General features: G+C 41.8%; 1 protein-coding gene across 2 annotated transcripts in view; it reads left to right on the forward strand.

Moving 5' to 3' along the window:
- Positions 1–15,668, forward strand: part of SEC22C (SEC22 homolog C, vesicle trafficking protein) — a 29,531-nt gene extending 13,863 nt beyond the window's left edge. For both annotated transcript variants that reach the window (XM_026652106.1, XM_026652107.2), the window contains 4 exons: positions 1,230–1,409; positions 8,964–9,082; positions 9,769–9,834; positions 14,345–15,668. In XM_026652106.1, coding sequence (XP_026507891.1) covers positions 1,230–1,409; positions 8,964–9,082; positions 9,769–9,834; positions 14,345–14,545 — 566 coding nt within the window. In that variant the 3' untranslated portion in view covers positions 14,546–15,668. The remainder of the gene's footprint in view (positions 1–1,229; positions 1,410–8,963; positions 9,083–9,768; positions 9,835–14,344) is intronic.
- The last annotated feature ends 12,245 nt before the right edge of the window (positions 15,669–27,913 follow it).

Raw genomic sequence — 27,913 nt, forward strand, 5'->3', positions numbered from 1 at the left:
GTTGTTTCTCCTGCATTTTGGCTAGGGATTTCTAGCTTATTTTAATCACACATTGGCGATGTACTAAGAAAACAAAATGCAAAAGTTTTGGTTCCTTGCATTTTTCATTTTCAGTATCATGTTTCTCTCCCCTCTTATGCTTTTGCATGATCTTTTATACATTCTTCTAGATCTAAGTTGCACTGAATAAATTGCAAGATCTGAACTGTTGCCTTAGTAGTTATTGATCTTTGTAACTGTTTAACTCTTGGAATATTGCAACGCTAATATGATCCCTGTAGTTGTTGCTTGAAATCCCTTATCCTTGCCTGATGCTGTGTACTCTGGGTCATAAAGCACTCTGTAGTCTTGCTGTTCAGTAGGATCTGCCATCAACCTAAATGATATGTTGTAACTTACTGTTTGGATGTATTGCCTTTTAAGTTAAGATTTATTTATTTATTTTTTACTTCACTTAAAAAACAGATCTCTTTATAAATATGCTTCTACATTTAATTTGCTTCATTACTCATGATTATTATAAAAAATAATGTAACAATCTCCACCCTTCATAGTATAGAGATAAGCAAGTAAGCTAGGCTAGAGAACAGTTAGCAATATCCGTAATGGGGAGCTCCAACTCTGGAGATGTGCATGATTGTTACTGAGATGCTACTGTAGGTTGTAGTTTTAGTGCTCTGCAACTTGACTCAAACCTGTGGAGAGGGATATTTTTGTATGAGAACGCTGTTATAAAATCTAACTATGGAATATTTGTCTGAGTCATTTGTAGCACAAGTCTCAGGAAAATCCCTCTGCATCCTGGTCTGAGAAGTTGTTGCTGTGACTTTGAATAGTAGGTCCCATCTTGCACTGTAAAACTAAAATTCCCGGCACTGTTTAAAATACAATTCTGTCTTGCGGAGTAGATGGGACGTTACAGCATTCAAGGCTTCATTGTGATTTATAGACCTTGTTAAACCATGGTTAGGTCGTCTCTACTGTGCAGAGTAAAGCTGTGTTTTAAGCAAATCTGGGATGGCGAGTGTGTGTGTTACAGCATCCAGAAGTGTGATCGGTACTTTACACAACAAATAGAAAGCAAAGTATTTGACCCAAACAGTAAACAATAACATTTTAGATATGCTACAATTAAGGTTAAAAAAACTGGATAGGAAGGTCCGGGATATCAGTTAGCTCATTAACAATCCAGTGTTTTAATTAAAATATTTCTTGATACCCTCTTATAGATAATATTATTCAGAAAGTGAAATACCATTTCAACTACACAAGCTGCTCTCAAATGAAGAACAGCCTGGAGAAAATTCAGGAAGAGCTGAAGTTCCATCCTCCTGTGCTTCTGAAACTAGAGGATACAGAGCTGATGAACGGGATGATTAACGGGCACACAGAAGTGCAGATGGGGTCTGGTAAGTTATTGGTATGCAAAGTTTTTTTTTTTTAATGTCAACAATACAGGTTTCTTCTGATAACTACCTTTTTAACCTATGATGAATAGTTAAAAATCCCAGTTGTGTTTTTCTGAAATGAGAAACCCATGTTAACATATATAAACCTCAGACAAATAGTTCTTGTTCAAGGCTAGCTTTTTCATCATCATGAAGAGTACATAAACCCTTGTGTTATAGCAGATACATAATGAAACTGATGAAGTACTTATAGTCGTTCATCTTTAACCATAAATCGTTTTCTCTATGGAAGTTCGTTATGACTGGAATTACGAATTGCACATTTCCCCTGCATTTAAGCAAGTTGAGGCTTTAATTTTCTTTAAGAGAAAGAGCTTCATTATATCATGTTCCATAAACAAAGACCCAAAATATATTTCCAGTCTAGAAGATTTATTTTAGCTTAAGGAAGAAAATGATTCAAAGAATAAATATCTCTGAGACTGCAGGGTGATGTCTCACTTAAGATTATCCATCTTGAATTGTTTCACAGCATTTCACCTTTCCCTCTTCCCCAGTAGCCAGGCAAGATAACAGCTTACATTTAAAGTTGCTGTAAGCTTTAATTCTGTTTTTTACTATCTTACAGTTATGATAAACATTTACCTAAATATCATATTGAGAGGTTTCACAGAGCTAACGTTGTATAACAAACACTTTAAAATGTATCTATTTGTTTTTCAGTATCATCTTACTATGCAAAAACTTAGAATGCAGCTTGACTTGCCTATTTCAGGGTGAATCTGTAGGGCTAACAAAAAAAAACCCCATTGTTTTATTTATAAACGAAGCAGATTTGATTGGCAAGTTATATTAGTGATCAGTTTTCAGAACCACATGTGAAGGGACAATATCTTATGACCTGCCAGGCTTAGAAATACTTTAAACTAGTACAGATGCTTTCAAGACCAGTACATATTTCCACGCTAGACCTGAACAAATATTCCGTTCTCATAACCTCCGTATTCTTTCTTTCTTTCTTTCTTTCTTTCTTCCATTTTCCATCTAGTTTTGTACCTCTGGCTCTTTTCAGTGGTCTAACCCAGATACTCATACATATTGTTTCATCCTTATTGTAAGAACCATTTTCAGCCTCATCTATCTACCGCTGCTTGACTCCGCTTTTCTGGCTTTTGTCTGTATCTCGGTCTTTCATTTTCTGTCATTAACAGAAGCAGTGGCTGAATCCCATTCTACTGCCTCCAAAATTTGCTTGTTCTATCTTAGAAGGAAACTAAGACTTTATCTACACTACAGCTATACTAGTCAGGAAACTTGGTGACAACACAAAGCCAGGGGATCTGATTACAATAAGGTTGAAAGATATAGTAGAGACAGGACCTAATCATGTCCTCGTAAACAGGTAAAAATGTGTACTGTCCAAGGCTTTAGTCTTGTCACAGGGAGGTGGTTAGTTCCTATCTACACTTTGTAACCATGTTGTGACCAGATCCTCTGACTCCCTATTCCTAATGTAGGAAAGCTGAGCATAGTCTAGCCATCTCCTCCCGATCTACTCTGGCCAGAGAGAACCCCTTTTGCACCATGCTAAAGAACAATGCTTGAACCCAGTTCTTGCTCGCAAGGTGCTAGCATTGTTCCTTTGGTCAGTGTGGTCGCCATTGTCTTACTGGAAAGCGTAACTCCTATCTTGAAGGTGTTTATATAGCGGGTGAAGAGACTGGGCCCTTAAGAAATGTTGTAAATAGTTGATGTGGAAAGGAGAGAACATTTCCATCCTAGACAGATACAGAAATGGTATTTATGAAATGGAAAAACATCTTGCCCTAACTGTCTGGTAAACATGGTAATAAGCTATGCAGCATTGTGTTCTCCTGAATGAACACCACTAGTCTCCTGAACAGCTTTACAGGTCGTATTTAAAGCATAATTGTGTTTTCTTAAAATGAGATCTTAATACAAGTGTTTTTCAGATTTAAAATACCTTACTTATTTTTAAATGGAAATGTCTGAGTCTAATTTCATACTGCTAAAGATCATGCATTGACTTGGAGCTCTCTGTCAGCCTTATTTCTCTGCTTGGCTCCTTGGCAGCCAACTGTTTTGTACAATTCCCTGAGGAAATAGCCATTACTGTTTGCTGCAAATTCCATTCTATCTCCAGTTAAACAGGCTGAGGGAATCGGTTTGGAAAAATCTTAAGTGAAACTTCTGCCCGTTACTTAGTGAACGGTTTTGCAGGATTGTATAGTCTCCTGGAGAAATGCACAAACTGCTGCTGCTAAGGACGGAACAAACTCCGATTCTCCAAGGCCAGGTCCACACAATTTATGTACTGACTTAACTATTTCTGTTATGGGTGTGATTTTGAAATAGCTACATCAGTACTACCCCTAATGTGGTTGTAGTTATACTGGTATAAGGATACTTATACTGACCTGGTTTATTCTCTTAAATATGGGAATAAGCCATACCACTGTAAGTGGTACAACTTTTATGAATGGGTAATGCCTAAGACTTTATATAGGAATAAAATGAAATGAAAACTTTTGTCTTGGGGTATAAAGTCAGAAATAAACCAACCCCACATGATCAGGCGTAGCAATCTCCACTCTTTTTCTCCCATGATATTAATGCTTATTGCCTCCTGTATAGAACTTCTAATTTGTAAATTTTCCAAACTAGATTCTTCATCATATTCAAGTCTCAATATGTTGCTTCCATAGTTTCTCACTGGGGACTGGAAGCTGATGATATGCTTACTTCAAGCAGGGAAGAATGACTCTTATTAGTTATTGACAATTCCTGTTTGTTTTAAAGTGAAACACTGATTGGCTCTGAAGTGAATCTTGGCAACGTATTTATTTATTTGACATATGCAGTCTGGTCCAGCCAAGCCACGGCATTCTTATTAACGATGTTCCAGGCACGAAGACCTCCAGGAAGTTGTCATTTTGCAGTCCTCAACAATATGTGTGTCATAGTTTGTGGCTGCCCACATTGACATAGTGGACTGTCGGTAAAATGCCACTGAAATTTCACTGCAGCACAAATTCCATGTCCAGTACGAAACTGGTTCAGAAGGCTCCATTGTCTTCATGGTAAATCAAACCCAGGATGACATTGAGTGAGGTCCGAGACAAGATAATTATTTGTCACTTTCTCAGCGGACCATGGAGCTCACCACGTGTCCTCTACTGTAAATCCCTTACCTGGTAAACTTATCTACAACGGGCAATGTGAGGACAGACAATCATGTGGTGGATTAAACAAGTCTTTAATTAACAGTGGATGTGGCATATCATGCAGTGTCGTCATGAGCTTTGCTTCGCTCTCCTCTCTGCAAACACTGAGTGAAGCAATATTGCAGAGAACCAGTAACCATGGTAGAGGAGTAGATTTAAGTGGCCTGAAATAATACGCATGGTGGAATTAAGTAGTATGTCAATCATCTTTGTGTGAGACAAGTGAGCGTATACTGGAGTGCAATACTCTGCTGCTGAATAACAGAATGCCACGGCTGAAGTGCTTAATGTTTGGGCTTTGGCACCCCATGTCATTCCGGCCAGTTTTCTGAGCAGGTTGCTGTGTTTTGACCTTAGTCGCTGTCTTTATAAAATGGTCATGATATGTGAGTTCTATCCAATGTGACGCCTAGATAGACCAGGTGTGAATCATGCTTTATTCGCTGACCATTGAGAACTATATTCAGCTCTCTGCCCACTTGTGCATGATGTAAGTGGGAAAACACTCAACACAGTCTTACTTCCACTTGGTATCAGGCGCAACCGACGACAATCGGTCATAGCCACCATATCTGCGTTTAGAACGCTTTCTTAGGTATGTCAAAGGCATGTGACTGAGTGCCAAGGCACATGTCGTCTGCATGAACAAACTTGGCAACTTGCAGTCAAGGGATAGCTAGACGAGGGAGGGAGAATCAATGCTCTTTTCGGGAGAATTGTGTGGGGGAGGAATATGCACTATTGCTTATTTTAGTAAAACTTAATCCATCAATAGTAATGTACAGTAAACTATGTGTGCAGATCATTGAGAAAATAAAACATGCTGGTGCTGCTTATCGGACTAAACACTGTTCAGTGAGTCACTTAGATGTTAAATTTCGTTGCTGTTTTTTATTATGCAAAGTCATATTTAAATGACTGAGATACCTGCACCATTGATTTCAGTGGAAACTTTTATACAATAATGTTGCATGATGCTGGCATATTGCATAACAAGATTAATGTGACTGCTGCCACAGCAATGTCTGAGATAAAAGCAGGTGTGTGCGGGAGTGCCAATTGAGTTAATTGCATAGCCATTTATTAGCGCTAATTCACACCACTGTATTCAAGTAGCATTGAAGCTTGCTGTAAACCTACGTTGTCAAGGAAACCTCAGTTATAGGACAAGCCTTTATTTTAATAAAAAAAAAAGAGGTGGGTGACTTTCCTGCTTTAAACTGTTTAGTATCACTGTATTAAACAGCTGCTGCATTCCATCCCAGCAGTGGCTGCATTTCACTAAAGAGTGAAATGCGATGATATGCATTTATCCTATAGAAGAGCTCCTGTCCTGGGGAGGTGTAATATTTGTACTGCATTTTGAGACAGCTGGATTAAAGGTGCTATAAAACATACATCATTGTATTTTTGCATCCTTATATTGCTACTAGTGTCTATTTTTGAGGTGGAGTAAGATCACTTCTGGTTCTGAGGCCCTTCCAATAAAGGAATTGCTGCCTCTTAACTCCTTGCTCTTGTGTGTTTAAGTCTGATATTAACAAAGTTAATATTTAAACTTATTGTTTGTATAGATTTATATAATGCTCAAATATGTAATTGGGTATTCTGTATTTTTCATGATTGGAATTCCATCCTCTGCTGTTTTATAAATAAGTTTCTAGCCCTTATGGGTATAAGGAAAACCTTGTCTATTCTGGAGTCCTTGTGGCACCTTAGAGACTAAGAAATTTATTTGGGCATAAGCTTTCGTGGGCTAAAACCCACTTCATCAGATGCATGGAGTGAAAAAAACACCACAAAAGCTTATGCCCAAATAAATTTGTTAGTCTCAAAGGTGCTACAAGGACTCCTCGTTGTTTTTGCTGATACAGACTAACACAGCTACCCCTCTGAAACTTGTCTAGTTTGTTTAATCTTCCTGAAGCTGCAATGAGCATAAAATGTTGCTGCACATTATCTTCCCTGCTCGCAGGCTCTTTGCTACCTTAGGAATCCAGTTGCAGCTGCTGAACTGAGACCCAACCTGGTGGAGAGGAATTCTCAGCTGGCATAAAAGCTAGTGGAGCTACCTCCTGCGCCAGCTGCCTCTGTCCCCCCTTCCCCAGCCATGAGTGGTTGGTGAGGGTGCAATGTGGAGCTCCTCTATGCTACACAGTCTGGGGATAACAGCCAGCTACTGGCTATATCTGGGCTGAGGCCAAAACATCGTAAGAACGGGGGAGACTCCTTGATGACCCTTCTCTTCTTTCTTGCATCTAGGGGATCTTGGTGTAAGAGAGAATTGGAGCCCACTATCTGAGGTGTGAACTTAGCCTACTCATCTCAGGGCTGGAGTTCCTTCTGAAGCCTAAGGGCAGGTTAATGTTGGCAGATAGGGTGCTGAAACCATCGATGTTGGATGTGGGTACCAGCAGTGCAGCTGTTGTCGAGGGTTCGCTGGGGTCAGGAGCTAAAGCTACGTCTACACATCACACCACTTTTGGTCTAGCTGTGCAGTGCAGAGTGGACACGGTGTGCTTTTCACTGCGGTGAAAGTCTCTGGCAGAGGGCAGGCAGTGTGGAAAGGCTTCAGCTGCTCCCTGCTGCCAGAGCCTGTCACTGCAGGGAGGAAGTACTCTAGAAAGGGGGAGCAGTGGGGAAATGCTGAGCCTTTTCCCTTCTGCTGGTGCCTTTCTCCGCTGCAGGGAAGGGCTTCAGCAGCGGGGAGCTACTGGAGCCTTAGCATGCTACCTCCTTGCTGCTGGAGCCTTTCCCTGCAGTGTGGAAGGGCTCCGCAGTGGGACGCTGCAGTGTAGGTGGGAGGCACAGCTTGGGCCAGTAGAGAACATGTCTATGCTGCTATAGATACCCGTGCTGGAAGGCCTATGCACGTATGTATACTACACGCCGGCAAAAGAATACTGCAGTGTAGATGCATCCTAAGAGTTAAAGCCCCTTTCCGTCCCTATGTGTAAAGTCCTCTCTGCCCACAAGGAGCAGCAAAGAGGGGATACTTCCCCTCTCCAGTGTCAAAAGCTGTAACTGCTTCTTGGGTGCCAGAACTGTAAGCCACCTGCCATGACTTTTGGATGCCAAAACCTCCGGCTTTTCTGCTGACAAGGAAGTGAAGTGTCTGCAATACAAAAATCTGTAGCATGCTGACAATTGAAAATTTAGGTGTGGCATAAAATAAGTGACACTTAATATCCAGATGCATAATGCAAGTGCTAATGGACTGATTGTATCATTCAGTCCATTAAAAATCACTTCCGTTTATTGGTAGCTGCTGTGGAATTTCCAGGTGCCCTGAGAATTCAGCAATGGAGTGGAACAGAAACTGTGGGCGCCTTGCCACAAAATTAAAGTCCATCTTGCCAGCGTGTACACAAGGCCTTGAATATACAGCCCACAATTCAACTGAATTTGAGTTACCTTATGAAAAAGGAATGAATTATCGTATATACTCTTTCATAAGCCGATTTTTTTTTTTTTTTTTTAGTATAGAGACGGGTCGGCTTATGAACGGGTATAGAGAGGGAGAGGTGGGACACAGCCCCTCTCCCCAACAGAGGGAGCAAGGAGAGGCAGCAGAGCCAGAAGGGAAGAGGCGGGGCCAGAGTGTCTCCACTTCTGGCCACGCTGCTCTCCCCCCAGCCTCCGAAGCAGCTGCAGCTCCGGGGCTGGCCGGCTGCAGCCATGCCACTCGGCCCCGCCCACCAGAGCAGGCTGTGGCCGCGCCTCCCGGCCCGCCGGAGCACACTGCGGCCGAGCCGTCCGGCCCAGCCCGCTGGAACATGCTGCGGCTGCGCTACCCGGTCTGGCCCGCTGGAGCAGCTCCAGCCAGGTCAGAGACATCCTCCCCAGATAAGGTGGGAAGGGATGGGATAGGGAGAGTGTGGGGGTCCCAGGCTAGGGGTGGGGTTATGTGGGGTGTGGTCACAGGGGTTACTCCCTTGACTCCTAGCTTCTCCCCCCCCCCCCAAAAAAAAAGTTCCCCACCAGTTGCTGTCCTAGCCCATCAGGGTAAGCAGCTGGCACGCCGGGACACTTTGTTTACTTAGGTTTACCTCCGTGCCTGCAGATGCTCGAGGTAAACAAACCATCTCGGCCCGCCAGCGGCTTATCCTGATGGGCCGGGAGCCAAAGTTTGCTGACCCCTGAATTATAGGGTCGGCTTATGAACAGGTTATAAAAAATTTCAATTTTTACTTATCCATCTTGGGGGGGAGGGGGTCGGCTTATAAATGAACTGGCTTATGATCGAGTATATACGGTAATTGGAATTAATTTTCAATAGTCTCTCTTTTTTTTTTTTAATTGTCTGAAGCCCCTACCTACAGAATGCAACCTGTGACTCCTTTGGGGATTCTGTCCCTTGTTCTCAACATCATGTGTGGGGCTTTGAACCTCATTCGAGGAGTTCATCTAGCGGAGTATTCTTTTCAGGTAACCTTTTATTGACTTTTGAGTTGTAGTGTGGGGGCAGGGAGGGGAGGATTAGAGTTATACAAGTATCCGATCATCGGTGGTTATTGCACACCATAACTTTTCAAGTTATGCTTTGTTTATCCGGAGAGCTTGATTCAGATGAAGGAATATACTTAATGCACTCTGATCTGTCAGAGCCTGAATTTTTTGAGCTTCAGGGCATGTTGCAAAATCTTTTTTCCCTGGAGGGAGTGGAGTGATGTAGTTCATTTGAAAGGTGGAGGAGAATCTTACTTTTGACATCCTGGAAGGGTTTTATGTGGACATATTGTCCCACTTTAAAATGTCTGTTTTTGATAAATTGCATGTGTTTCTTCAGATGGTGCATTTTTATACCATTTAGAAAATGTATTGTGGAATCAGCATAAAGTACCTCTTTAAAAAAAGTCTAAATCATTTAGTGTTTTGCAATTTTTATTTTGTGGCATAAATTGATCCATACATCTCAATTTCCAGTATTTTGTTCAATGAATATTGATTTAACTCCAGTCTGACTTCGTAGTCTGAAATTATGATATTCTCATTCTACTGTGGTACTAAGTACTTCTATAGAATGTACCTATATAAAATGTCAAGCAGCACTTTGCATCAACTAAAACTCAGTAACTCTTAAAAAATTCTTCTTTATTATCTTCCACAAACAGGAAGACCACGAGGGAATTGGAAATGTAATAGCATTTCTCCTTTCTTTTCTAGCCTGCATTTTTCAGGTATGTTAAATTTAGCTATTGTGCTCTGGCACTCTTCCTGCATTTTTCATCTGCTGCGCTGCATCTAACAAACATTTGTTGAGTATGATCAATGAGCAGAATAGGAGACTCAGAAGCACATTGGCTGTTCACTGGGTGAAATTCTGCGTTTGGATGCATACATGACACAGGAGCAAAAATTGGCCATTGGGTAGATTCAGTCTACAAATGGAGCCTTCACATTTCTAACCCATTATGCATCTATTGACTAATCGCTCCTCTCAACCCCTCAGCTGTAGGTTTATCTATCCCCTTCATGGTACAGATATCTCAAGAACTATTCTGGTTTAAAGTAGCCCCCACATAAACCACTAGTTAAATGAAAACTCCCCAAAGCAGCAATAGATATGCTTTGTGCTATTACAGCATTGTAACTGTAGCGTTTTCTTTAACCGCTTGAAAGAGCGGAGTCATACAAACTTCAAAAGCCTTGAGCCATCATTTTAATTATATTAACTAGTTTTAAAACTCTTTCACACTTAAACATTTTCTAAAGCGAATCCTTAAGATACTGTAGCACAATCCTTGTTTTTCCATTGTTTCACTGCCATAATGTATAACGAGTCACCAGAATTGTTTGTGACTCTGAGACAAATCCAGGGCCTGCTAAGTTTTATTCCAACTCTGCCATTGACTCAGTGCAGCCTTGAATAAATCTCATAACTTCTCAGCCTTTGTCTTTCTATCTGTAAAATGACAATTACGCACTGTAGCGGGGCGCTGCAGGGCCCTCTTGGTTCCTGCCCCTGTTGTGCTGACAAAGTCACTCCGAGGCCCTGGGCTTCAGTAACCACTGGTGCCGTTAATTTACACGTTGTGCTCCCACCATCTTTTCACCATACACCGCTTGGGTTCTAGTGTCTGCGCCCAGGAGGGAAGAGCTATCGCTCTGCTTCCACTCCCTCGCTCCTCCCCCTGGCTTCCTTCCTCCCAGCCTTTTATATAGCCCCAGGATAATTGAGCGGGCAGCTGTCTCCCAATTAGTTGCAGGTTTTCTCTAGCCAGCTCCAATTTACGTCCCTTAATGGGGGCTGGCGTGACAGAGGGCTGAGTCAGCAGTTCTTGCCCAACACCCTGCCACATGCACATCTGTTTACTTTACAAAATAGCTTTTATGTCACCTACCTGTGTATTTGACCATTGTTCTTGCATTCAGAATCTCCTCTCTTTTTGCCAATAAACAATCCTGAGGTCATATATGAAGATCCTTTTGCATTGCAGTCATGTTGGATATTGCAATGGACTCCTAGTCAGTAGGCAAAAGGAATTGCTGATGTTAATGGTGTAACTTACGCATCAGGTGTGAGCAGTAAAGTAATGTAACTTACACTGATCTTGCATTTGATGGAGTGCAAAAATATGTTACTGCAATTTAATACTACCTGTGGACCAGTTCTGGCATAAACAGGCGCAACTCACACAAAGATTTGTAACTTACATTCTGCACGGCGGCGGCTCCAGGCACCAGCGCTCCAAGCCGCGGGGGGCGCCCTGCCGATCCCTGCGAGGGCGGCAGTCAGGCAGCCTTTGGTGGCTTGCCTGCGTGGGAGGTCCACCAGTCCCGCGGATTCGGTGGCAATTTGGCGGCGGGTACGTCGAAGGCGCGGGACCGGCGGACCTCCTGCAGGCATGCCACCGAATCCGCGGGACCGGGGACCTCCCGCAGGCATGCCGCCAAAGGCAGCCTGCCTGCCATGCTTGAGGCAGCAAAAAAGCTAGAGCCGCCCCTGGTTCTACACATCACTGCTGAACTTGGCTTAGAGACAAATCTCGGTGGGAGTTGGTCCTGTTTCCAGGCTGTTTTAGCATGAGCATGGCCCAATATCCAATCTACTACTTTAATAGCATGTGCAGCCCTCATCTCCTCATTCTTTTAAGGTAGCTACCAGATAATTATTTCTTCTTGCATTATTTCAAATGGTAACCGAAACCCCCTTTCTTCTCTGAGAGCTTTGCAAGAATTTGAGTCATCTTTTGTGCGGTATAGTGGAAGAACAAGCATTCAGACTTGGCATTCCTTAGAGCTTTGGCATATTCATTTTCTAAATTATGTTCTTGGTTTTCTGATTCACATGGACATAATGGATGAATTTTCATGTCTAAACAAGCCAACGTACAAATGAACAGCAGTCATCCTGATTTCAGGGTCATGTGGTGCTTGAATTGAGCTCAATTATTTGAGGAACTTGGACTTTGCATAACTGGGAAAATGGACTGAAAATGGGCAAAACTACGTGCTCCAATTTATTTAAAAATAAGTCTTGAAATTTTAAACTGTATCATCTGGATTGGCTGAAACCCTGTTTTAGGGGAAAAAAATTCAACATTGCTATTTAGTCTTGTCTTTGGACACTAACCTTCGTTGCTAAAATAGAGAAATTCTAGACTATAACAAATTAACATTTAAAATACTAAATGCTTTAAAAACCTTGCTGTTTGCCCAGCTCAGCCTTTCTTCAAATGAGGAGTTACTTTGGACACGCTCTCAAATCTACAGCGGAAAGAGCCAATATATTTATTGTGTATAAAATGCCATGTTGGTTTCTGCATAATCTAAGGTTTAATCAGAAGATCAAGTTGTGTTCTGTCACTACAGCCACTCAATTCCACTGACTTAAGTGAAATAGCACGAATATGAGGGCAGAATTTGACCCTTGTTAAATAGTAATTACAGGCTTGATACAGTGCATCTTTGCTATAAAGTGCCAAATGCAGCTCTGTGATAAATGAGTCTTGGCACAGAGATGACTGGTTTCCAAGAGGGGTGAAGTATTATTTCTTCCAGGAGCTGAGGTCTTGGATCTAGGCTTATGCATCATTGCCCTTTGAAAACCTGAGCAAATGTAAAATAGCAGAATTGCATCAAAGTTTTTATAATTGGAATAAAGATCAAGTTCTAAGTGTGTATGCAACTCCACTAATTTACGTTTTTGCAAGAGGTCTGAAGTATCACTTTCAGTATTTCTGTGTGGTGATTAATATGCTAGAAATATTTAGAAAACTATTTGCCATGTTAGGTTACCCTAGGCTGATAATGAAATGTACCTTTAATATCTGATTTGTTTTGTCCAATCACAGAATTTCAGAAACTTAGTATTCTGGGCTTAGTCCTTTATTGTACCACATGGCTTCTAGCTTGGCTTGATTCTCTGACTGTGATTGAAGTTTATTGCCCTTTAAATTCATTGGATTTTTCTGCCAAAATAAGGGGGGAGGCAGTTAAAGTGAAACAACTCCTCACTCTGGTACATGTGTAACCCATTTTTACCATGGTTCTCTGTCTACTCTAACGGCTGGACCACTTAGAGGTTTGGATCTGCTGCTGGCTTTGAGATAACAGGGCCTGGGTCTTTTAGCTCAGGCAGTAGAGTCTGATGCTTATAGATCCAGAGGTCCTACCCTTGGTCCTGACTGCTGGTGACCCACCCCGGGGTGGTACATATACATACAATAAGAGAAGTAATCATGTAGCTTATACTATTTTTTGGTGCCAGTATTTCATAGTAGAAACTTTGTATTTTTTGTGAAGACGTGATCTGCTCCTTAACTTGATGCCAGTCAGTTTCACCTTTTTACATAGAGTAGCTCCCTCTTGACTTTCCCAACTTCTCGCCTGATAGTGGAAAATGCTAACAAACATTGTGTTTTGGGCTCTTTGCCCTCTTAAATTATGGCAGGACAGCGTCCTGAAGTGACCCTGCATAATCATACTCAGTGCAAAGTGCTGCGTATTTAGCAATCCCACGTCTCACCAGCAAGGTTTGAAAGCAAGGGTCTCCAGCAGACTAAAGCGTGAGTCTTGACTGCTTGAGCTAAACAAGTAACTCCTCTAGCTGGCACGCATAATAGGCTCTTACCCTGTTATGTGGACCAACCACTATAGGAGGTCACTTAAAATACACTGAACCAGTGGACTGTACCTGCACTGGGAATTTTTTGGTTTGTTTTGTTTTGTTTAAATATTGCTCTGAGTCTCTTGTTAGAAACTATATCCTTTAATATTAAAGTGAATTCTGGGATAAAATCATTGTTAATTTAGCCCTTTATTTATGCCCAGAATAGTTACAGCAGAAGTGAGTATAGGTTTGCCTCATATCTCCCTGCCGTTGAGTTTCAGCCTTAACCTACAAGGCTCACTTCTGAGTCTAAAATGTAGTTTAGCTTTCATACTTGTTTAATTCTTGCCAATCCTTTCTAGACTACCAACAAGGGTGCCAATTGTGCTGGCGGGTTTCTTTTGTTGTGGATACGATACCTGTTCAGTAGGATCTGGATTGAGGCCACCAATTCACTTCTGTTGGATGGATGGTCTTATAATAGATAAGACTTGAAAAGAGCTTTAAGCTTCTTGTGTGCATTTTAGTGGCAGGTGCATCCCTAAATCATAGGTGCCAGTAATTGTAAGCTGTGATCCTTGTCTGTATGTATTCAGTTTGATGTTGCTAACATTGTTTCTCTGGTGCTATTCCAGTGTTATTTGTACTTGTTCCACGGTTCATCAAAGAAGATGAAGGCGTTTGTACTGTTTTTCTCCATTTGTCTATGCAACATTTACTTGTATGGATTAAGGAACATCTGGCAAATACTCTTTCACATAGGAGTGGCTTCTCTTTCTTCATATCAGATACTGACAAGGCAACTGATGGAGAAACAGCCAGATTTTGGAGTATGAAAACACACGTGGGATTCATCACTCATATTTTAAAAACTCTTGTATTTGCTTACACTGGCCAAAAATACTTTGGGGAATATTTTAAAAATGCACAACGATGGTTATCACGAGAGAGATTTTGAAACGAAACAACTCGAAATAAACTGTGCTCTTATAATTAGTGTCAAATAGACATGCAGGGGATTAGTTGTAGGTCAACTGTGCATTGAAGACTATTTGCAAGCATTCGTAATGGAGGTTCTCACGGCCATTGAGAATCTTCAGTACTCAATCTTTTCAGTGTACTCCTTGACTAACACCAAACAGTCAATCTCTCTTCATTTGTCTCATTTGCTTTGCAACAGTTCACTATTTTCAGTGTGTTGCCCTGGGAGTTTGACAGAAAACATTGAAATTGTACGTTAAAACCAAGACTGATTAAAATTGGGGATAATAATGCTTAGCACTTTCATCTATAGATCTCAAGTTGCTTGACAGATGTAAGCTAAGGAGGCGTTTGTCATAATTAGTCAGTAATTGGTGGGGAAAAAATGCTTTTAGTGTGATCTTCAGGGTAATCTTATTAAGGTGAAATAGAATTATAGGGGTCTGAAGAAAAGAAAAGGGCAGGGGCCCTTTTTAAAAACCATAAAGGATGTAAAATGTCTCTTGAGTAAACTGTACATCTTAAATGATGGTACGGTGTGAGCTCATTGGGAAATTGTCAGTAAGTTTGAAGCTGCATAAAACAAACCAAGAAAACACATAACTGACCTTTCAGCCCAACTGGCCTTTATTTCCTTGTTGAAGGTCACATTGTTTGAAAGGGTAATAATATGTTTGTTTGGTTTATACAGATAAATAAGCTTGGAAGATGTATTTTGTGACAACACAATGAGTTTTTCCACCTTTCAAAAGATACATTATTAGCGATTAGCAATCCATTCCCCACCCTGGAAAGCAAGAGCAGGTTCTCTTTATTTTACATTTAAGCTCTCATGCTACGGTTAATTTATGAGCATGCACTTTTGAATATAGTCATTAGGAGCTGAATTTGTCCACCTCTGCTGCAGTGTATATTCTGGTATTTAATGTGCTGAAGTAGACATATACATTTTAAATGTCAGTAAACACTTTTTTGATACTTTTTTGGTAAGTTGTCTCTGTATAGAGAATGTCCTAATGTTTTGATGCAGCTATCTTTTGGAGGGTTAGTGGAGAATCATGAAACTGAGAAATTACAGGAAGCTTGTAGGTGTAATATTGTGGAGGTACCTTCTTAATTTTTTCTCACTTAACTGTTTTATGGTAGCCCCATGTATTATGTAGAATTTCATCCCCTTGCTGAGGAATTGTTCTTTCACTTAATGTCTCTACGTTTCATGGTTGCAAAGAGATTAAATTGATGGAGAGTTACCTTCCTGACTCTGTAGGCAGCTTAAATGTTAGTCAATATTATCTATTTCACTACTGACTATTATAGCAGAAACATCCAGCTAATATTTTAAACCACAGTCCCACACATTGTGTGCTAAAAGCCCTAACAACTGACTATCCAGCTGCTGAAACCTCCAGCTTCCTCTGACAACTTGTGCAATGCAACTCTGTGCAGCCAATGCATAAATCCGTGCATAAAGATTTAAGTGACTGGATATTGCATTGATGTCTGCTGTTCTCAGTAGTACAGCCTTTACTGTACCTAGTCCAATGCACTGCTACAGAGAAATAGAAGGATCATTTGCTGTGTTTTTGGGACATGGAAAGGCACTGTGTTGTAAAGGAAACAGCTGAAATTCCAGGAGTAAATAAACTTTTTAAAAAGGGGAAAATATATAAGAAGGAAAGGGATAAAATGAAACATCAGAAACAGTGGTGAGGAGAAACCTAGAGACCAGTGGAAACTTTAGCTTGATAGGAGACAGTAAATTGGATGTGAAATTGCAAGATGATATGACAGCCAAAAAGGCCCTATAATTGTAGGCTGCATGGGGTGAGGCATGTCTCAGAGCAGGGAAGGGTCATAATACTTCATACAGCTCGGATGCAAGCACTCAAAGAATTATTTCATTCAGTTCCAGATATCCGTACCAAAGACAGACACACTGAAGGATGTCCACAGAGGACTGTCCAGATATTGATATTTGAAGAGAGAAGGGAAAGTCACTGCTTAGCATAGTAACGAAAGGGGTCGACCTTTCTTGATGTTTGTCCTTCAGATATCGGGTCAGATGAGAGAGAAGTTAGGGCACAAGAAGGCATAACTAAGGCTAATAGAATGAAACTGAGGAAAAGGAACATTTAGGTTGACTTTAGCAAAGTTTTTGATACAGACTTCCACAGTATTCTTGCCAGCAAGTTAAACTAGTATGGGCTGGATGAATGGACTATAAGGTGGATAGAAAGCTGGCTAGATTGTCGGGCTCAGCGGGTAGTAGTCAATGGCTCCATGTCTAGTTGGCAGCTGGTATCAAGCGGAGTGCCCCAAGGGTAGGTCCTGGGGCCGGTTTTGTTCAATATCTTCATTAATGATCTGGAGGATGGTGTGGATTGCACCCTCAGCAAGTTTGCAGATGACACTAAACTGGGAGGAGTGGTAAATATGCTGGAGGGTAGGGATAGGATACAGAGGGACCTAGACAAATTAGAGGATTGGGCCAAAAGAAATCTGATGAGGTTCAACAAGGACAAGTGCAGAGTCCTGCATTTAGGACGGAAGAATCCCATGCACTGCTACAGACTAGGGTCCGAGTGGCTAGGCAGCAGTTCTGCAGGAAAGGACCTAGAGGTTACAGTGGACGAGAAGCTGGATTTGAGTCAACGATGTGCTCTTGTTGCCAAGAAGGCTAACAGCATTTTGGGCTGTATAAGTAGGGGCATTTCCAGCAGATCGAGGGACATGATCATTCCCCTCTATTCGACATTGGTGAGGTCTCATCTGGAGTACTGTGTCCAGTTTTGGGCCCCACACTACAAAAAGGATTTGGGAAAAGTTGGAAAGAGTCCAGCGGAGGGCAACAAAAATGATTAGGGGGCTGGAGCACATGACTTATGAGGAGAGGCTGAGGGAACTGGGATTGTTTAGTCTGCAGAAGAGAAGAATGAGGGGGGATTTGATAGCTGCTTTCAACTACCTGAAGGGGGCGGGTTCCAAAGAGGATGGATCTAGACTGTTCTCAATGGTAGCAGATGACAGAACAAGGAGTAATGGTCTCAAGTTGCAGTGGGGAAGGTTTAGGTTGGATATTAGGAAAAACTTTTTCACTAGGAGCATGGTGAAGCACTGGAATGGGTTCCCTAGGGAGCTGGTGGAATCTCCTTCCTTAGAGGGTTTTTAAGGCCCGGCTTAACAAAGCCCTGGTTGGGATGATTTAGTTGGGGATTGGTCCTGCTTTGAGCAGGGGGTTGGACTAGATGACCTCCTGATATTCTATGAAAACTGCTTGATACTAAGATCTATTAAACTGTGTGGAATTGGCTAAGGCAGCAGGTCCCAGACTTCATGATTAAAATAACACTTGGGCCTGGTCAAAACCGGGGAGGGGGGATGGATCTAAGATACGCAACTTCAGCTACGAGAATAGCATAGCTGAAGTCAACGTATCTTATATCGACTTAGAATCACTTACTTTGCGTCCTCGCGGCGCGGGATCGACAGCCGCCACGCCCCTGTCGACTTTGTTTCTGCCTCTCCCCGAACTGGAGTTCGGCAGTCGATGGGAGAGCGATCGGGGATCGATTTATCTTGTCTACACTACATGTGATAAATCGATCCCCGATGGATCGATTGCTACCCGCCGATCCGGCAGGTAGTGTAGACATACCCTTGCCTAAAAATTTGATGTTTGAAGTACCACTTGCAAATTTTTCCTTTTTTATTTTAATATTTCTGAACTCGTAAAATAAATGCCCAAGGAAGCCTAAAATTATAACCTCCTTTTTAAACATTTCAAGTTTTTTATCAGTGAATTAAAAAGCACAATGAAACAGCAATTGCTGGTCTTTTTTGTATTACTCAAATGACAAGAAACAATTAAATGTCAAGTGACATGTTGATGTAGCTCTGTATGCTGCTAAGCTATGTCAAGGCCTGACTTTTTCATATATCAATTCAAAGTTCCTCCTCATTCTTATCTGGACTATTGTTGAACATGAGCCAAAGTTCTTTACTTACATTTTGACAATATTTAAAATAAGAGCTAATCAAAATGTTTTGCATTTTCTCTGATAAAAATATAAAAGTACCATTAATGAGAAGGGTGTTCTTGCTTCACAGATCACGGTTGCTTTGTGTCAGGTAAAATTTTGCTGAGCTTCAGCTGAAGGGCTGGTCCTGCAGACCTAAGTTTCATCTTGTACTTTTTTTTTTTTTAATGGTGATCAAGGCAGAAATCCAGTTCTGTCAGGGAAACCTTTCTTAACAATCAGCCTAGTAGCACTTGTTCTGTTCATGTGAACGGAGGTCTTATTGGAAAATAAGCCACGAAGATGACTAAGAGTAAACTTTTTTTTAATCATCTGTTTGCTAAATTTCCATACTAAGCTCTGCCTTGCTGAGGTTACGGGACATGGTGCTCATACCTCTGGCTAGTCTACTAGGCACTCTTAACCAGGTGGCAGCGCATTGACTTAAATAGGGAAGGCTGTTTCTGTCAGGAAAAGGGGTAGGAGTTTTACTTTGTACATGGACAAAACATTGTGGGGAGTAACCTTAATGACAGGATCTGATTTCTACGTCTCCCATGGACCCTGATCCTGGTAGTGTTGTACTTGTCTCCACTAAACGTATTTGAATAAAGCTAGTCTTGCATAGACTTAGACATCTAGAACACTTAAGTACATCAACAGTACTGTTTGGAGATGTGAATTCCAGCGCAAGGAGGACATACCCGCATTAGCTCTCATTCAGCTGGCATGCGTAGCCCCGGTGTTACAAATGATGGGAGGGCTAGCTGCCTTGAGTACATCCCATCCAAGACGCTGGGTTTAAGCATAATGAAATGAATCACTGGATTGACCTACTGGAAGGATCATCCAACCCAAGAATCTTTAGGAAAGCAATACAGCAAAATCTCTCAATACAATGTCTGCTTGTCCCGTTGGATCCTATGTCTGGTGAATGGACAAACACCCGGTAGAGATTTGTTACAAAGGAAGTAGGATTGGCAGAGAACCATTCACAGAGAGATTTGGTTCTATAATGTGGGTAAGCCTGCCTACAAAATCCATGTTAGGGAACATACATTTAGCAATGTCCATTAATATCTGAACACTTCTTCCAGCTTGGGTTGTGATTCAAAGACCAAGGAGAGTTCAAGTTAAGCATTGACTGTCCTAATTTTTTTTTTCTGTAAATGTTTACACTGGTTTCTTGGTATGTTAATTCTGTGCACAGTGTGTGTATAATATGTTTAAACTTTCTTTTGCTAAAACAGGAAAAGAGATAACATAGTTTACACTTATACGAGTCCTTCAGGATTTAATAAAACAAGCGTTTTACTGTTTGAGAACAGAAAATCTGGATCAGAACATGAGGATTGTGCTTGTATTGAATCAAATCTTTAAAAAGAATCAATTTTTTGTCAGATCCTTAGATCATTTAAAATTGTTTATCCACTTCGTGTGAAAATTGAAAGTGAGAATTAAGTCCTTTGGAAACTCTGTTCATCTAGAAATATAACACAAGAAAACAGGCCAAGAGTAAACCTTCCTTACAGTTAAAATATTTATAGTGCTTTGCCAACTTATGAAATATCGACCCATTCTCCCCCTGCCTTTTTAACCAAAGATCTGTTAAGGTTTCTTGAAAGGCTGGCTGGTACCTTTTTAAAAAAAACTTTTGCACTGCATTAACAATTGAACCTGTGTATATGTATGTAAAGTCATTTTTTGCACGTGTGTGTGTGTATATATGTACATATCTAATATGATTAGCGTAAAAAATAAATGACTTTTTATAATGGCTGTGTTCATTTATATCTTCAGAAATTAGTGAAACACATGAATCAGGATAAACAAGCTTTTTATCAATGTTGCATCATAAAATATAAATATACATACCAAACTCTTGACATATTTTCCAGCCTTCAGTATGTATATCTCGAGAATAACTTGAAGAGAGAAGTTGAGCTTATTTAACAAATACATTTTAAATCCAATCCGGTTCAAATGTTGCCCTAACACTTGCTGGGCGATCTGTGTGGGCTCTCTGTTTTTCATAGAGAGAAATGTCTGCATGTAGTCATGATGGGCTGCCTCAGTGTTATGTTACACCCTCTAAAAGCTGCCCTTCAAAGTGATGGATGCTCATCTCTGGGGCTGTTTAAAATTGGACTGTACAAAGCACTAACCAGATATATCTGATCTTGCAACCTATTCTGTTTATTTAGGACCCAAAGCAACTAATTGGAGCTGCATCTGTGGTGCAGAGCAGCAGACAATCTTTAGCTAAGGTCACATCAAACTAAGTTTCTTTTTTTAAAAGACAATGGAATTGTTAAAGTCCACACAAAGGAGACCTTTTTTTTTAAATAAGTCTCGTTAGAAAGATGTGCCCATAAAAAATGAAATTCAATGTACCAAATTAAAAGGCAAGTCAGCCTCCTTTTAGATCACTCGGTGTTTGCATAAGGGAGTTGGGGTGATTTTAATTTGAGCCAAAAGTGTAAGTGTATTTTCTTACACTCTCCTGTTAGCTTTTTATCCTACACTCCTCTCTTCCATCCCCTTAGCAAGAACCTTATATCAACCTAGGTTTCCGTAGAAGCAGTGATCCAAAGGTGATGTGTAAGGAAATAGGTCTAAGTTACTGAGTCCTGTGCCCATTTTCCAATGTGTAAATATAAGGTGCTTTCTAAATTCCAAGGCCTTGCCTTCGCTAGGAGAAAAGGTGTGTTTAACCTTTTAAAAGCCTAGTGTAGACAAGGAAAGTTGTAGTTTTAACATCTCTTAGCTGGTCAAGGTAAACCCTAGGCTCCCTGATAGCGTTTTCTGTGATCAGCTAACAATTTGTTAAAATACAACTGCCTTTTCTACTCTAGGATGTTAATGCATGTTAAAAATCTGCCCTTTTTCCTAGTGTAACCATGACCCAACTTGATGTGGGATACCATGTGGGTGACTGGGCAACAAAATGGCAGATGAAATTCAGTGTTGATAAATGCAAAGTAATACATGTTGGAAAACATAATCCCAACTATATATATAAAATAATGGAGTCTAAATTAGCTGTTACCACTTAAGAGAGAGATTTTGGAGTCAATTGTGGATAGTTCACTGAAAACATCCACTCAATATGCAGCAGCAGTCAAAAAAAACCTAACAAGGTTGGGAATCATTAGGCAAGGGATAGAAAAGACAGAAAATATCATATTGCCTCTATATAAATCCACATCTTGAATACTGAGTGCAGATCTGGTCTCCCCCATCTCAAAAGAGATTGGAATTGGAAAAGGTACAGAAAAGAGCAACAAAAATGTTTAGGGGTATGGGACAGCTTCCATATGAAGAGAGATTAATAAGACTGGGGCTCTTCAGCTTAGAAAAGAGATGACTAAGGGGGTATACGATAGAGGTCTATAAAATCATGACTGGTGGGGAGACAGTAAATAAGGAAGTGTTGTTTATTCCTCATATAACACAAGAACTAGGGGTCACCAAATGAAGTTAATAGGTAGCAGATTTAAAACACAAAAGGAAGTATTTTTTCACACAACACACAATCAACCTGTGGAACTCTTTGCTAGAGGATATTGTGAAGGCCAAGACTATACCAGCATTCAAAAAAGAACTAGGTAAATTCAAGGAGGATAGGTCCATCAGTGGCGATGGGCAGGGATGGTGTCCCTAGCCTCTGCCAGAAGCTGGGAATGGGCATCAGGCGATGGATGACTTTATGATTACCTGTTCTGTTCATTCCCTGTGAAGCACCTGGCATTGACCACTGTCAGAAGACAGGATACTGGGCTAGATGGGCCTTTGGTCTGACCCAGTAGGGCCGTTCTTATACCCATAAATGCACAGAAAGAGCCGCAATTTCAACTCTAGCTTCACTTTTGAATGTGCCCTAATGTATCTATCTTCAAAAGTTGAAGGGCTGAGTCAGCCTTGCTGAGATGCTAACTAGCGGTGCTGGAGTGTATAGATATTTCCAACCTGAAGCTTAACGGAAGTGTTTCTGCTGTAATGAGGTACAATGTGGTAAAATGTAGCCGGTAACAAAGGAGAGCCTTATTCTTCTGAACTGCTCCGCCCTTAGAATTCTATTTTTCTTGTAAATAAAGGGCTGCTCAACGCACGTTTCTTCTTGGGATGCCAAACGGAAAAGAGCAGCTGCTTTGCCCTTTTTTTCTTTTCCCTCGAGGTTAGGGGAGAAAGCAAGAACAGCTTCATTTTCTTTTGAAGATTGTGAGAGGAGGAGGCAGGAGGATGAGAGGAGCGTCATGCCAAAGGAGGAACAATTCCTCTGGTGATGAAAGTGTGCAATTTTGTGATAAAGCCTGCACATCTATGCCTTACCTTGGGCGTTTGGCAACTCAACTTTTGTGTCAAGTATCAGAGGGGTAACCGTGTTAGTCTGGATCTGTAAAAAGCAACAGAGTGTCCTGTGGCACCTTATAGGCTAACACGTATTGGAGCATAAGCTTTCGTGGGTGAATACCCACTTTGTCAGACGCAATACCCACTTGTGTCTGACGAAGTGGGTATTCACCCACGAAAACTTATGCTCCAATACGTCTGTTAGTCTATAAGGCACCACAGGACTCGTTGTTGCTTTCAACTTTTGTGCTGATGCTTTCCTTTGAGTGTGACCCAGTTACATCTAGAACTACGTTTGGAGCAGGAATGGTCACTAGGAAAAGATCAGCTTGGAATGCATTATTTGCTCCTGAGGCAGGTTTGATGAGTGTCCTGGTTAAAAGTGAAAGAATCCTGCCATTATAACAGCCGTTGGTCCTTAAATGGATCACAAACTTGGTGGCACGCAGCCTGTATAGGCCCCCAAATTTGTTTCCCTTAAGGGCGAGCGGCAGTGGATACTGTTTTAAGAACTCGTCAGTCACTATGCCATATACCTGCAGTATCCACAGTATGTGCCTGGGGCTAGAAGAGCAGAGACGTTATTACGCTCCCTGTGGAATAGCCAATGAGTTTTTAATGGTGGCTACTGTTTACAGCATCTCAGAAGATGCCTTTTAATCTGTGTCAGAAATGAAAACAGCACCATTGCTGGGAAAGTTGGTTAATATTAAAGAGGAACAGTGACTGGAAGGTGGTTGCACTAGCGTTTTGCATTCCGAATTTTGTGTCAGAATCTTCAAACCTGAAATATTTTGACCAGATCGTCGTCTGGTAGAAATCATGAAACAATTGGTGGACATGTATATAATATTTACCATTGTCAAGTATTTTATTAGGAATTTGAAAACTGACAACCAACTATACAGCCCGGGGAAGGGTGGGGGTGTAGGACTGCAGACACACGACTTTGAAAAAGTCATCCCAATTTTTACTATTTGAAAAACTGAATTTTGGAACTTGTAGACCAGTTTTCATGCTTAGGTTTTTCATATCTGATACTTAGGCTAGGTCTACACTACCCGCCTGAATCGGCAGGTAGAAATCGACCTCTCGGGGATCGATTTATTGCGTCCCATCGGGACGCGACAATCGATCCCCGAATCGACGCTCTTACTCCACCAGCGAAGGTGGGAGTAAGCGCCGTCGACAGGAAGCCGCAGAGGTCGATTTTGCCGCCGTCCCTATAGCGGGGTAAGTCGGCTGCGATACGTCGAATTCAGCTACGCTATTCACGTAGCTGAATTTGCGTATCTTAAATCGACCCCCCCCTGTAGTGAAGACGTAGCCTTAGACCCAAATGCCGCTTTTGCCACACTTTTAATTTTCACTGTGTGTTTTTTAAAATGTCTTTTTTACATTTGCCTTTCAGGTAAAGAGGAACACTAGTTTTGGATACTTGAAACAGACCATTTTGAATAATTAAATGGTGAAAACTCTGATTTCTGCTACTATAAGAATAAAAAGTAATCAAAATACAGGACCATGCCTAATTACATTTGGTAGAATAAAAGTCATTCTGTATAAGAGGAGGTGAGAAGGAGCAGAGAAGATAGAGGGACTGAAATAATGGCTATTAAAATGTAAAGCAGTAGTCAGCATAGCACGGCACAAGTCTAGAGAGAGCGGCTGAGATTCATTAACATACAAAATCCTTTCTTTCAAAGGCTCTGGTGTGGAACAGTAAAAAAAAAAAAAAGCAATTATGCAGAAAGTTCAGCTATGGAATACATTAGCGCTCATAAATATGTATTAAGCCAGCCAATCAAAGAGTCCTGTGCAGTGCTGAACTCTATCAACTCCCACTGACTTGACTGAAAGTTGGGCGCGCTGAGTCCCAGGCAGGATCGGACCTAAACAATCCACACTTGCCTGATGACGAAGGCCAAAAAGGTCTTTCAGTTCATGCAGCCCCTTCAGATGTGGGAAGTCCAGGACACGTGACCTGCCGTTCCCCATTGCTTCTAGCCCTCAAGACCCACAGGTTGCTGGGATGAGCATCCCCTCTGGGTGTGGAATCCCCATTAATTCCAATTGCAGATGGAAGCTGGGAGGTCTTAGCAGAGTGGACCCTATATATTCTAAATAAGCATCTGTTTTACATGTTCAGCCATCTCTTAAAGGTATATAACCATTATTCATGTAATATCCATCCAGGTACGGCTCTTATCACCAGTGTCTGAGCACCTGTGTTTATGTTATGGTAACATCCAGAGTCCCTAGTTAAATCTGCAATCCCATGGTGCTAGGTATTGTAGAACTATTGAGGCAGACTCTGCGGAGCTTAAATCTGCAAAGGAGGAAAAAGTAAATATTCCCGGTAATATTAGGCCACTCTGTGAGAGAGATTTTGGTCTGAGAAGTTTGTGTCTTAACAGCACGGAATTCCCTTCCAGAGGTGGAATCCCTCATTCATATTAATTTATTGATTTAATTCTGTGCTGCTTTATGATGATCCAACTTCCAGTGGTGCATTCCCATCCCCCGGTGCAGTGTATTCTTTGTCTTTGGCCCTTTGGAGGTCAGGACCACTGTTTCCTCTATAACCTGGCTCGGGCAGAACAGTCCGTGTTCGACAAATGACATGATGCCCATTCCATGTGATCTCTCCGTGTACTGACTGTGTCCAACTATAACCCACTGGGATGCAGACCCCTGCCTGGCGTCAGCCCTGCTGGAACTTTGGGAAAGCTCTTCCTGTGACTTGCTAGTGCAGAAGTGAGTCCATCACGCTGTATGCAGTGTTGTTGGTTGTTCCCAAGATGTTAGACAAGGTGGGTGAGGTCATATCTTTAATTGGACCAACTTCTGTGGGTGAGAGAGACGCTTACTGTCCAATTAAAGATATGACCTCACCCGCCTTGTCTCCCTAATCCAGCAAGCTGTTAGACCTGGGAGCCTTATTTATTCCAGCCGGTCTTACAGCATTTAAAGTTCTATTTCTTATTAGCTCTCTACACAGTCTTATGCCCTGATCTGCATAACCAAGCCTTTGCCCTCACATGGAGCCCGTGATGTCAGTGATTTCCACAGAGGGGCTCTCCTGCATGGAGCTCATTCCTGCATCAGTGCCATAAATTGTGCAGTGGGGACTGGGCTCATTAGAGGGCCAACTTCCAGGGCACCTTTCTGCTAATAACTGAAGGCAAGGACACAAACTGTGTTGCGTGATGCAGTGATTCAGGCAGGTATCTCCCAGGCAGCGCAGATAAAGCCTTCATCTCAGATTTTTAGAAATTCCTACAGTATTTCCTTTAATTTATTGTCCATCTCCTTAATCTCCTGTAGGACATTGCATCTGTGTGATAGAATCATAGAATGTCAGGGTTGGAAGGGACCTCAGGAGGTCATCTAGTCCAACCCCCTGCTCAACGCAGGACCAATTCACAGTGGGATGCTGCACGCAGGTCTGACAGGAAGGGAAGAAAAAATACCCTATTAATTTGAAATTGCAGGAGGAATGAGAAATTTGAGACAAAGCGCAACTGAAGAGTGGGGGCAAAATTTTCAAAAGTGCCCCAGTGTCTTGGAAACTTGTCACATTTTCAGAAGTGACTTAGGCCCAGATCCACAAAGGTACATGGGTGTCTAACTTCTAATGTATCAGCGGGGTAGCCGTGTTAGTCTGAATCTGTAAAAAGCAACAAAGGGTCCTGTGGCACCTTTAAGACTAACAGAAGTATTGGAGCATCCCTTCCTCCTCTTCCACCTCCTCTTTCTCTTGTGCAGCAGAAATGCTATTCCAGCTCACATCATCATCCCCTATTCGCATCCCCCTGCCGCTGCTCCCCGGCGGTTTCTTCCTCCGCTTGCACCTGCCGCCCTCCGGGGACCAGCGGCAGGGGGATGCGAATAGGGGATGATGATGTGAGCTGGAATAGCATTTCTGCTGCACAAGAGAAAGAGGAGGGGGAAGAGGAGGAAGGGATGCTCCAATACGTCTGTTAGTCTTAAAGGTGCCACAGGACCCTCTGTTGCTTTTAACTTCTAATGATTTCAGTGGCAAGTAGGCACTTGAATACCTTTGAGGATCTTGGCCCTACGGCCAGCTTTTCAGAAGTGTTTTTAGGTGCCTAAAGCTGTAGATAAGCGCCTGGCGGGCTTTCCAAGAGCAGGGAGTCGGCACCTAACCTATTCAGGCACTTTTGAAAACTCCCAGTGGGTGCCTCTCTGCACCTTTAGGCACCTAAAGCTACTTTTGAAAATCTGGCCTTGAGGCTCCGAAGCTCCCTGGAAGTCAACAGGACTTAGGCTCCTATCTGTCACTTTTGAAAATTGGACGTTGGTTCCTAAGTCACTTAGGTGCGTTTTGGTATTTTCTCCCTCATTCCAGCTCTAGTATAGGAGTTCTTAAAGCATTGAGGTAGCTGAATTATTCCTTACATTGCCTCAATTTCTAATGAAAGTTTCATGTACATCTATCTTCTTCCTTGAGGAGAACAAATGTTATAAACACCCGCATATTGCTAAAAAGGCTTAATTCTGCTCCTTTTGGGTTCATTAGCGAGGTTTCCATTGACTTCATTAGGAGCAGGGTCACCTGAGATCACTATTAGCCGGTTCCATTGTATTTAACTCCTTGGTTACTAGGGTGACCAGACAGCAAGTGTGAAAAATCGGGACAGTAGGTGGGGGGGTAATAGGAGCCTATATAAGAAAAAGACCCAAAAACCGGACTGTCCCTATAAAATCAGGACATCTGGTCACCCTATTGGTTACAGAGACGGTTTCACTAGGAAATGGGGTGCATTTTAAAACGTTAACTAACCCATGTTAACACTACATCTTACCTTGTCTAGGCTAGGATTTTAACAC

The sequence above is a fragment of the Terrapene carolina genome, unplaced genomic scaffold, assembly GCF_002925995.2.
Source record: "Terrapene carolina triunguis isolate 2854851 unplaced genomic scaffold, T_m_triunguis-2.0 Scaffold111, whole genome shotgun sequence".
Lineage (NCBI taxonomy): Eukaryota > Metazoa > Chordata > Testudines > Emydidae > Terrapene > Terrapene triunguis.